This window comes from Engraulis encrasicolus, chromosome 9, assembly GCF_034702125.1.
Source record: "Engraulis encrasicolus isolate BLACKSEA-1 chromosome 9, IST_EnEncr_1.0, whole genome shotgun sequence".
Classification (NCBI taxonomy): domain Eukaryota; kingdom Metazoa; phylum Chordata; class Actinopteri; order Clupeiformes; family Engraulidae; genus Engraulis; species Engraulis encrasicolus.
In genome coordinates, this window is record NC_085865.1 from 47,245,807 (window position 1) to 47,256,546 (window position 10,740).

At 44.0% G+C, this 10,740-nt stretch overlaps 1 protein-coding gene across 1 annotated transcript in view; it reads right to left on the bottom strand.

Moving 5' to 3' along the window:
* Window positions 1–4,164: 4,164 nt before the first annotated feature.
* The window catches only part of si:ch211-286b4.4 (uncharacterized), a 14,894-nt gene continuing 8,318 nt past the window's right edge, over window positions 4,165–10,740 (bottom strand). The window contains exons 7-12 of the mRNA XM_063206316.1: window positions 10,351–10,448; window positions 9,732–9,841; window positions 8,792–8,862; window positions 7,756–7,790; window positions 5,966–6,091; window positions 4,165–4,650 (exon numbers count right to left, since the gene is read on the bottom strand). Coding sequence (XP_063062386.1) covers window positions 4,339–4,650; window positions 5,966–6,091; window positions 7,756–7,790; window positions 8,792–8,862; window positions 9,732–9,841; window positions 10,351–10,448 — 752 coding nt within the window. The 3' untranslated portion in view covers window positions 4,165–4,338. The remainder of the gene's footprint in view (window positions 4,651–5,965; window positions 6,092–7,755; window positions 7,791–8,791; window positions 8,863–9,731; window positions 9,842–10,350; window positions 10,449–10,740) is intronic.

The window sequence follows — 10,740 nt, forward strand, 5'->3', positions numbered from 1 at the left end:
ACACACTAGACTTTGAGTCATTCTGGCGGGCGCTGTGGCACAGTGCGCTAAGCCCCCCACATTTGGACTTGCATGCCTATGGGGACCCCGGTTCGAGTCCGGCCCGGGGTCATTTCCCGGCCCTCCCCCATCTCTCTCTCCCAATCATTTCCTGTCTTTTCTCCACTGTTCTGTAATAATAAAGGCCAGAAGCCCCCTCCCACCCAAAAAAAAGACTATGAGTTGATCTGACATACAGTAGTGGTATTCCTGTCTTTCACCCAGGTTGGAATGTTATAGACATCGGAAAACATTAGGCTTGGCTGAGCTCTCACATTGTGGGGTGGGTCTAGTTACTTTTTTCTTAAAAAGGGTCTGGCGGGGTCTCACAGTGGGCTGGGCAGGATCCTTCTGTCCCACGGTCTGTTCTGAAAGAAGGTCCTGCTCTCAGACTTGGGGTACATTCCACTATCCTAACTCATGTCCTCCACCTGTGCTTGTGGCCTCACACCTCACTGATACCCCGCCTCCATGGAGTGAACAATACAGTTTGTGGGGCAGCCGTGGCCTAGTGGTTAGAGAGTTGGTCTTTCAATTAAGGATAGACCGATATACTATATATATCGGGCTGATATTTGCGCTTTTTAAGTGTATCCGTATCAACTAATACGGGTGTGGTTTTGGCCGATACACAATATTTATTATTTTATGTCCACCAAGCACCAAGACACTTTATTTTTTTATTACTTGATAGTTAGACATTACTTACCGTATTTTTCGGACCATAAGACGCACTTAAAATACTAAATTATTGTCAAAAATGTACAGAGCGTCTTATAACCCAGAGCGTCCTATGTGTGTTTTTATTTAAAAAAAAAAAAAAAAAAAAAAAAAAAAGACGGCCGCTGCTAATGAAACTGTCATTATTTTAGAACGACTTCGGAAAAAAGTAACCGCATGTTATCGAAATATGAATGGCCATTACAGGCCACCATAGTCGGGAGCTTTGTGCGGGATACAGTAGCTGTAAAGTAGCTCTTACTGTACACAATTCCACCTGTTACTGTACACAATGGCACCTGCTAAGAGGCACTCCTACGAAGCTGGCTTTAAGCTTATGGTTATCGGTTTCGCATTAGAACACGGGAATAGAGCTGCTGGGAGAGAGTACAACATAAATGAATCAATGGTCCGGAAATGGAGAAAACAAGAGAATGAACTGCGTCAAGTTAGAAAAACTCAAAAAAGTTTCAGAGGGAACAAGGCGAGATGGCCACAGTTGGAGGACAAGCTAGAGCAGTGGGTTATGGAGCAGAGAGCGGCGTGTAGAAGCGTCTCTACAATAACAATCCGACTCAAGGCAATAACGATGGCGCAGGACATGGAGATCAACGACTTTCGAGGGGGCCCTTCTTGGTGCTTTCGCTTCATGAGAAGGCACAATCTCTCCATCCGTACTCGAACGACGGTCTCGCAGCAGCTGCCGAAAGATTATGAGGAGAAGCTAACCATTTTCCGCAGCTACTGCAAGGACACGATCGCTGAGAAGAGTATCCCGCCAGAGAACGTGATAAACATGGACGAGGTCCCACTCACCTTTGACATTCCCGTGAACCGGACTGTCGAGAGAACGGGAACCAGCACAGTGTCGGTACGAACGACAGGGAACGAGAAGGCATCATTCACCGTTGTCCTGAGTGTTCAGGCTAACGGTCAGAAACTACCTCCCATGGTGATTTTCAAAAGAAAGACTTTGCCAAAAGAAAAGTTTCCGCCCGGTGTCATCATCAAAGCTAACCCCAAAGGCTGGATGGATGAGGAGAAAATGAGTGAGTGGCTCAGAGAAGTCTATGTCAAGAGACCGGGTGGTTTTTTCCATCAAATTCCATCAATGTTGATTTTCGACTCCATGCGGGCTCATCTCACTGATGCTGTGAAAACCCAAGTGAAGCAAACCAATTCGGTGCTTGCCGTGATTCCGGGTGGGTTGACCAAAGAGCTCCAACCTTTAGACATTGGTGTAAACAGGTCGTTCAAAGCCAAATTGCGAGCGGCGTGGGAACTCTGGATGACCGAAGGCGAACACACGTTCACCAAGACAGGGAGGCAGCGACGGGCGAGTTACGCCACCATCTGCGAGTGGATCGTGGATGCCTGGGCAAAGGTACCAGTCACCTGCGTTGTCCGAGCTTTCGCGAAGGCAGGAATCATCAATGCACAGCAAAATGACAACGACACTGACTCTGAGGGTGACGATGAGGGCGAGCGGGCCATGCTCATTGCCGAACTTGCCCAGCTTTTTAACTCGGACACCGAGGATGAAGAGTTTCAGGGATTTATGGAGGAGGAATGAACTTTTTATCTCGAAGTGCGTAAAATTCTAAGCCTGCGTTCATTACTTGCAGGAGAACTGTTCTTCATTTGACTGTTCTTTCACGTGCTGTTCCATTCCCGCTGTTTGAGGGAGTCAAATGGATTTATGAAATTAAATGGAATCTAATGGATTTACAGTTGTTGCCTTATGGCGGTGGGTCCTTGAAAACGTGAGTGATTATTATTTGCATTTTTGAACTATCCGAAGTGTAAAATGAAAAACATGAGAAGAATAAAGTTTGACATATTTGACACATGTTTCATTTCATTAATAATAGGTTACCGGTAATATAAATAGGAATGCACAATGGAGGGAGGGAGTGACGCTGTGTGGGAGGGAGGGGGAGAGACGCAGCAGCGGAGGAAGCCAGGCCCTTTCGGTGTTTTATATGAATCTATTACTCTATGCATAGTACATGGCTTGAAACGTTTATTTTCATTGGAAAAACATGCTTTAAAAAGTGCGCCTTATAACCCCGTGCGTCTTGTGTGTGAAAAAATTCACGGTCACTGATGGTGCGTCTTTTGACCCAGTGCGCCTTTTGGTCCCGAAAATACGGTAATTGTTAGAGTGGGTGTTTAAATGTTCTACCTCAATTTGATAATGTTAAAGGAATGTTTATTTTTAACTTGAGACCTGGAATATTTGTCATTTTTTAACCTTTTTTTTAACCCATATTGGCCCCAAATATCAGGTATCGGAAATTGGGTATCGGTCAAGGGTGATGGGAAAAAAAAATCGGTATCGCATCGGCCATTAAAAAACCTGTATCGGTCGACCCCTACTTTCAATAGGGGTTGCCGGTTCGAATCCCCCCTGACCACTCTCTACACCTCCATCCATGGCTGAAGTGCACTTGAGCAAGGCACCTAACTCCACATTGCTCCAGGGACTGTAACCAATACCCTGAAAAATAATAGTTGTAAGTCGCTTTGAACAAATGAAAGCGTCAGCTTAGCTAAGTGAAATGTAATGTAATGTAATGTTTTCCCGCTGTCAGCCTAGCCACAACTACTTTTGGGGGGCTTTTCCCCATTCACCATCCCAATTGCAAATGAGAAAATGACATTTGAACTTTGCGAGATATTGAATTAAACTTCTATTGTCAATGATGTCTTCTGACGTCATCATGAGGCCACAAGCACAAGGGAGGATGGAAGTTTAACCCTTGATCTCGCCTGTGGGCTGCTGCATTACAGGATAATGATGTATCCTGTTTTACTCTGTGAACTCAGCTGGGTGTTTTTTTTGTGGATTTTGAGTCTTTCACACACAGTTGACTTTGACACAGTGGGTGTCGAGTGTCTTACACACAGTGGATTTGGATTTCCTGTTCCGCAAAAGAGTAATCTTTCACGATAGGCTTGTTTGGGTTTTCCATCTTACAAATCTATCTCACAGTTGTCTTTGGCTGTGTTTTGTTTATTACACATTGGATTGGGATGGGCCCCATTCCCCCTGTTGCCGCCTCTCACATGATGGATTGATTCTGATATCTTCATAAGAGTAAAAGTATGCACATCCCACCTCTCTGAGGCCAGGTGCAGGACAAAGGCGTGCCTGATAGTGGAAAGAGCAGAAGTCCGCACACTGTAGCTGACCCTGTTGGGTCGAAACGTTGTATGACCTGAATACATTTTCAAAGCGGAGCCACAGTGGACTTCTACTCTTGATTCTGATATCTCACACAGTGGGCTGTCCATCACGAAACCCCGAACACATCACAAAATCATGCCCCCAACCGACATTGCCAAAATCGCCTTAAAACATGTTGAAACATATTGAAAAACATTGAAACGCCATTGTTTTCTACACTATTGCCACACTGTTGTAATAATAACATTACTATAAGTGTTTTTTGTCAGCTGTTATAAGCGACTGCCGCCGATTTTTATCACGGGGGCTGGGCCACTGCGAAAGGAGCGGTATGTCAGAGGGAGTGTCGCCCGGGTGCGCAACTCATTGTAGGACCGCCACTGTGTATCTCAAACAGTGGGCTGGGCGGAGTCTCTCTGTGCCTCGGTCTTGTGTAGCGAGCTCCTGCTCTCAGACTTGATCCCCACTGTGGGGGCGTCATGGGGGCTGTGTGAGGAGAGGATGGTGCTGTGGCTGGGGGTGGTGGTGATGGGTGCAGGGGAAGGAGACGGGTGTCTCTTCTGCATGGGCTCTGATGCTGGTTTGGAAGGCTTGATGGCGGCGAGCCTCTCTCTCATCTCATCCAGCCTCTTGGCTATGGTGCACTGCTGCATGCCCAGCAGTAGGGTCCTCTCCTGGCTCTCGGCTGCCTCTGCAGGTGCCTACACAAACATACAATCAATGTTGCTGTGTTACCTTAACACTGAGAGAGGGGGGCACTAGGAAAGTGTTAAAGGTGCACTGTGTAATATTTTAGTATGTTGCCCATTCACAAATGCTACCTTTTTCATGAATACCACCACCATCAAATTCAAAGTATTCTCTATGCCTGCGGAAATTGCACTTTTTCATGTCCGCCATTTTGAATTTCCAGAAATAGACATTTTAGCTGCAAAACTTACTGTACGTTTGTCATACTAGTTAACATTAGGTTACTATTTAGTAAATATTAATGAAAAGATCAAATTTGGTTGGAGACAACAGTGTTTCAATGAGCAGCATAGTTGCAATACCAACTCTGGCCACCATCCTACACAGTGCACCTTTAAGGCTCTAAAAGCGTCAAATTAACACTGTAAAATGTACTTTATATGTGCCATCAAAAAACATTATCTAGGGGAAAAAATGGTTATAGAGAGGATCCACTTCAGACTCAGGTACAGTCTACAGCAGAGTTTCCATCCGTGCCTTTCAAAAAGTGTCAGGGGATATGGGGCTTGTTTGAGGAGCTATGAGCCATTTGTTCCCAGACTATTGTTCTAAACTAAGTGTCAGGAAACAGAGTGTTTATCCCCAAGTGAATTTTGAAGTTGAGAAGTGTGTGTCTGAGTGCGAGAAGTGTGTGTGTGTGTGTGTGTGTGTGTGTGTGTGTGTGTGTGTGTGTGTGTGTGTGTGTGTGTGTGTGTGTGTGTGTGTGTGTGTGTGTGTGTGTGTGTGTGTGTGTCCTTCATCAAAATCAATTACCTGAGAGACTGTGTGCGGCCCCAGGTGAGGCCTGTGTGCTTGTGATGGCTCTGTGTGCGTGTGGGAGTGTGTCCGTGTTTGCAGGTGTGTGTGCCCACGTGTTTGTGTTTCTCTCTCTCCCTCTGTGTGTGTGTGTGTGTGTGTGTGTGTGTGTGTGTGTGTGTGTGTGTGTGTGTGTGTGTGTGTGTGTGTGTGTGTGTGTGTGTGTGTGTGTGTGTGTGTGTGTGTGTGTGTGTGTGTGTGTGTGTGTGTGTGTGTTTTGAAAAATAATGTATCACCTGAGAGACCGCACAAGTTCCAGGTGAGGGTTGTGTGTTTGTAATAGCTGTGTGTGTGCATGCATGCGTGCATGTGAATGTGTTATCTGAGAGTGTTACCTAGGTAGGGGCTGTGTGTGTGTGTGTGTGTGTGTGTGTGTGTGTGTGTGTGTGTGTGTGTGTGTGTGTGTGTGTGTGTGTGTGTGTGTGTGTGTGTGTGTGTGTGTGTGTGTGTGCGCGCGTGTGTGTTTGCTACCTGAGAGAGCGAGACCGCACTAGGTAGGGGCTGTGTGTGTGTGTCTGGGCTCTGGAGGAGTGGGGCCAGCTGCTGGTACACTTCATTATCTGGTACACGTCTCTTTACCTCCCGCTCCACACACACCTGAGAGAGAGAGAGAGAGAGAGAGAGAGAGAGAGAGAGAGAGAGAGAGAGAGAGAGAGAGAGAGAGAGAGAGAGAGAGAGAGAGAGATGAGCCAAAGAAAAAAAGCAGGAGTGAGGAAAAAAAAATGTTTCCGTAAGGGAGGAAAGTGACAGAAGGACAGACGGAAAATAAAAGTGACAAAAAAAAAATGGAGTGCAAGTAAGTAAGGGGCGCCACGGGGGAAAAGGAACGAGGGACACAAAACAAAATGACAGAGAGGAGGAGGAGGAAAACGTTGCATGTAGTGTATGTGTGGGAGGGAAAGAGGGGAAATTAGAAACAGTGGGCTGTTTCAGGACAAAACACAGAGAGTAGCCAGTAGTCAAGCTAAGTGTGAATGAGGGTGCTTCTCATATCTGAAAGGTGCTGGGGGGCAGGAGATGGTTTCCTGGAGAACATTTCATTAATGTTTATTGCTCATACCCCCCCATTCACACTCCCATGGCAACCAATTAAAAGTAATGCTCTAAAACAAAAAATAAATATATTTTAGTAGCCACTGGGAAGGACAAGACCGAAACTGCACCATCCAATAATTTTAAGTGACCTGGAAGTGATTTAATGGTGATTTGTTCGGCACAGTACATTTTGCAGTGTTAGTTCAACTTAGAGAGTCCATTTTAACATCTTCTTGAGTGTATTTGGTCCCAGAGTACTCTCTAAGTGTTGAATTAACACTGATATTTTACTGCTAATGACACCAATATGTGCTGAGAAGCAGTGTGCACAACATGCAGCATCATATCCATATACAGTACAGTAGTATGTACGTTATTACAAAGAATCATCATCTATATAAACCAGGTGGATGGATGTGTGATGCTCTTGCCTGCTCACACAAAACCTGAAACATCTTCGATCATCTTAAATGTCTATGGCATTTGATGATGTGATGCTTTTTCATTTTATTTTATTTCATTTATTATGTTTTTACTTTATTTTACAACCTTATTCATGGTCCTATTTTACAACTACACTGTACTTTAACCCCTTAAGACACGGCATTATAAATAAGCTGTTACCAGTATGGCAATGACCAAGTCGTAATGTATTACTGAAGGCCCCTTGCACTATCATAGTATTGTAGTGCTATAGTAGTTAACTTTCAATGTCTATTACAGCATGCCACAGGAGGTACGGAGCGCATTAAGGGGTTAAGGTTTGTCTTCTCCTGTTATCCGTCTATAAGTGTTTATGTTGGTATCTTGCAGCAAGATACTGCACATTTAATTTCCCATTTTTGGGAAAAATAACATTGAAAGTTGAGGTTGCAATAGATCACAAGGCATGTTAGATGTCACGCTAGGGACACATGGAGGCGAAATGAGCGAAGCGAGGCGAAATTCAGTGCTCCATTCTGACAGCTCAACCATCATCAGGTCGTCGCAGCGAATGAAATTGAATGGAACACTTGTGTTGTTGATTTGATTGGCTGCCGCAGGCGAAATTCGCTCCTAATTTACATGATGTTAAACTTGGTCGAGTGATTTAGCTTCTGTTCGCTTGCCTTCGCCTCCCTCATAGGAATAAATGGCGAAGTTTGCTTTCCTTGGTCAAATTCGTGTGTAGTATATGTCCTTAGTGTCAGAGAGAGGAAGAAAGTTTCCTCCTGTATGCTTCTCACCTGGCCAGGAGTAGCATCACAGCCCCAATCTGCTCCTGCAAGCAGAGCAAATACACAGGAGAAGCAAGGTCACCCCAACGGTTTATGACCAAGCGTCCCCCACACAGTCCACTCTACAAAGTGAAGCCAACACTAAACAAGATGCAATGCCACACACTTCCAGATTTTAGCAGATTCCCATAGACTCCCATGGGACTTTCACAAATAAACTATTTACAGCCTCCATCAAATATTGTTTAACTGCTTTTGGGGTGTCTGAAGTGGGCTAATATTCTCCACTGTAATCCCCAGATTCTTTACTTTGACGTTCATAATAGGTAATGATGGACGATGTCTGGTTCCTTCAATCTGGTACTACAGTAATTAAGTTTGTTTGAAATGTTTATGTGTCTCATAGGAACCAAGGCCATGGGCCTGGGTTCAGTGTATGGAAAAATCAACTTCAGACTTCAGACCAAGAGCAAAAAGAGAGCATGTAAGAAAAGAATGCATGGATTTGTTTGATCACAGGAAGAACCATGCTCTTGTAAAGGGGAACCTGATGTGTTGTGAACAATCAATCAATCATATGTATAACTTTTATTATGTCTAACTGTTTAAATCACATTTGAGTTTTTCTTTTACTTCAGATATGCTAAGTTTTATCTTTTACCTGACCTGTTTTGACGGTATAACTTCCGTCTTCATCAGAGGGTCACTGGGATGTTGATGTGTGACGTGCTTTAAAATCACCTGATGTTGTGGATGTGTGGCCTCCCTGTCAATAATGACAGCTGATAATCAGCTGATTTTAAAGCACGTAACACATCAATATTGTAGTGACCCTCTGATTAAGACCGAAGTTATACTGTCGAAACATGTCAGGTAAAAGATACAACTTTTACATGTCTGAAGTGAAGAGAAAAACTCAAATGTGAGTCACTCAGTTCCTCAATCAATCAATCAATCAATCAATCAATCAATCAATCAATCAATCAATCAATCAATCAATCAATCAATCAATCAATCAGTGAACCTTCATGGGTTGTTAGCTCACCTTCGGCCTGCTTTTCCTGACCAAGGTCCTTAAGAATTTCCTCCAACTTGAAATATTTGTACTTCTGAAGCCTGAAGAAACAATGTACAACAACAACAAAACCAACTGAAAAAAAAAGGGTCAAACTTAACAGTGGTTACTGTTGATTGATTGTTGATTATTGCCACTTAAAGATTTCCTCTGAAATAGGCACTTGTTTGCCATGTGTCAGCCCATCACATTGAAGGCTTCCTAATTTAGTCCCGCAGTGTGTCTTTCGAAGTTCTTGGCAATACTTAAACAACAGTAACCACTGAAGTTAAGGTTGACCATTTTTCTAATTGACCAACTTCCTTGAAACAAAGAGAATTTGCTTCAGAGAACAAAAGTGAATCAGCACTCCTTAGTAATCACCAAATTCTTGGTGTTTAAGTATCTGAACTGAGAAAACAGATGAACACGTCAACTTCAGACAAAAGGATTTACAAATATAGTAAACGACCACCTCCTATCTTCCGTAACAATTTGTCTCATAAATGTTCCTTGTTCCTTGTTCTTCCTTCTCACAGTGTTGTTGGTGATTAATTAAGCACAGACTTCCAATAAAGCAGAGAGTGCTGAGATCATCTTTTGTCTGGGGTGGTGACGCATAAAGGGAGCGCTGCAATCCCTCAGTGTCACTGAAAAATTAATGCAATGGGTGGTGCCATTTATCGATTATGAACAGAGGATGAAAATGATTTTCTAGAACAAGAAAGAGGTCCCCAGATGTCAGAAATGGGAATATATCATATCTTATTTATAGACATCTGAGCTTTTCTGTGAGCACTGCATACGTTAGTGTGTGCCTTTGTCCAAGCGTGAGTGAGTGAGTGAGTGAGCGAGCGAGTGAGCTAGTGAGCGAGCGAGTGAGATGTGTGTGCTTATGTGCATGCGTGCGTGCGTGGGTGCTTGATCACACCTCTCCTGCAACAGCTGTGGTGTGAGGTGCATGTCACTAGGTGCCACTTTCATACTCAGGAACTCCTCCACCAGTGCGCCTCGAATACTCCTGCTCTCCTCATCCTCCGTCTGAAAGATAGATAAAACAACACACTTTTTAGTATCAGTGTGCATTTGTGTGTGTGTGTGTGTGTGTGTGTGTGTGTGTGTGTGTGTGTGTGTGTGTGTGTGTGTGTGTGTGTGTGTGTGTGTGTGTGTGTGTGTGTGTGTGTGTGTGTGTGTGTGTGTGTGTGTGTAGTATGTGCATGTGTGTGTGCATACGTTACTGTTTGGAGGTTGGGGTGCGCACATCCACAAAGCAGTTATCCAGGTGCCAGAAAAAAAGTGGTAGACAGTGGGATGAAGTGGTCACTGGGCATGAGCTCCAAAAATATAAACTTAATTTCATTTTTGTAAACGGCAACGGTTTGAATACAACAGTGGGATCTTCCTCAGTGGGATCTTCCTCCTTTGCCTGAGGAAGACGCCACTGTTGGAATCGAAATGTTGCCGTTTATAAAAAAATGAAATAAAGTTTATATTTTTGGAGCTCATGCCCAGTGTGCGGACCACTTCATCTCACTGCATACGTTACTCACACAACTCTGTTGCTGGTTGAAAGTGTGTGTGAACAGCTCTAAGGCCATCAGTGACACAGCCTTATGAAACGCCTGCATGAACTCTGTGGCCCGAGCTCCTGGAATGAGGGAGAGATACAGGCACAACAAGATCATATACACACACATACTGTACACTTCCACACAAACACTCATTTGTAATTCTGGTATTCTACTGTAAGACTAAGGTGGGAAGACTGTGGTAAATCATTTTACTGAGGCATTGGGGTGAGGTTGACTTAAAATGATAATGAGGAGTTGATGAGAGAAGGGGTGCTATTGACTGTAGTAACATGGGCAAAATGTGTAAGGTGTTTTAATGGTGAATCATGGCTTCCCCCAAGTTTTGGTTTATCTAGTTGTATTGTTAAA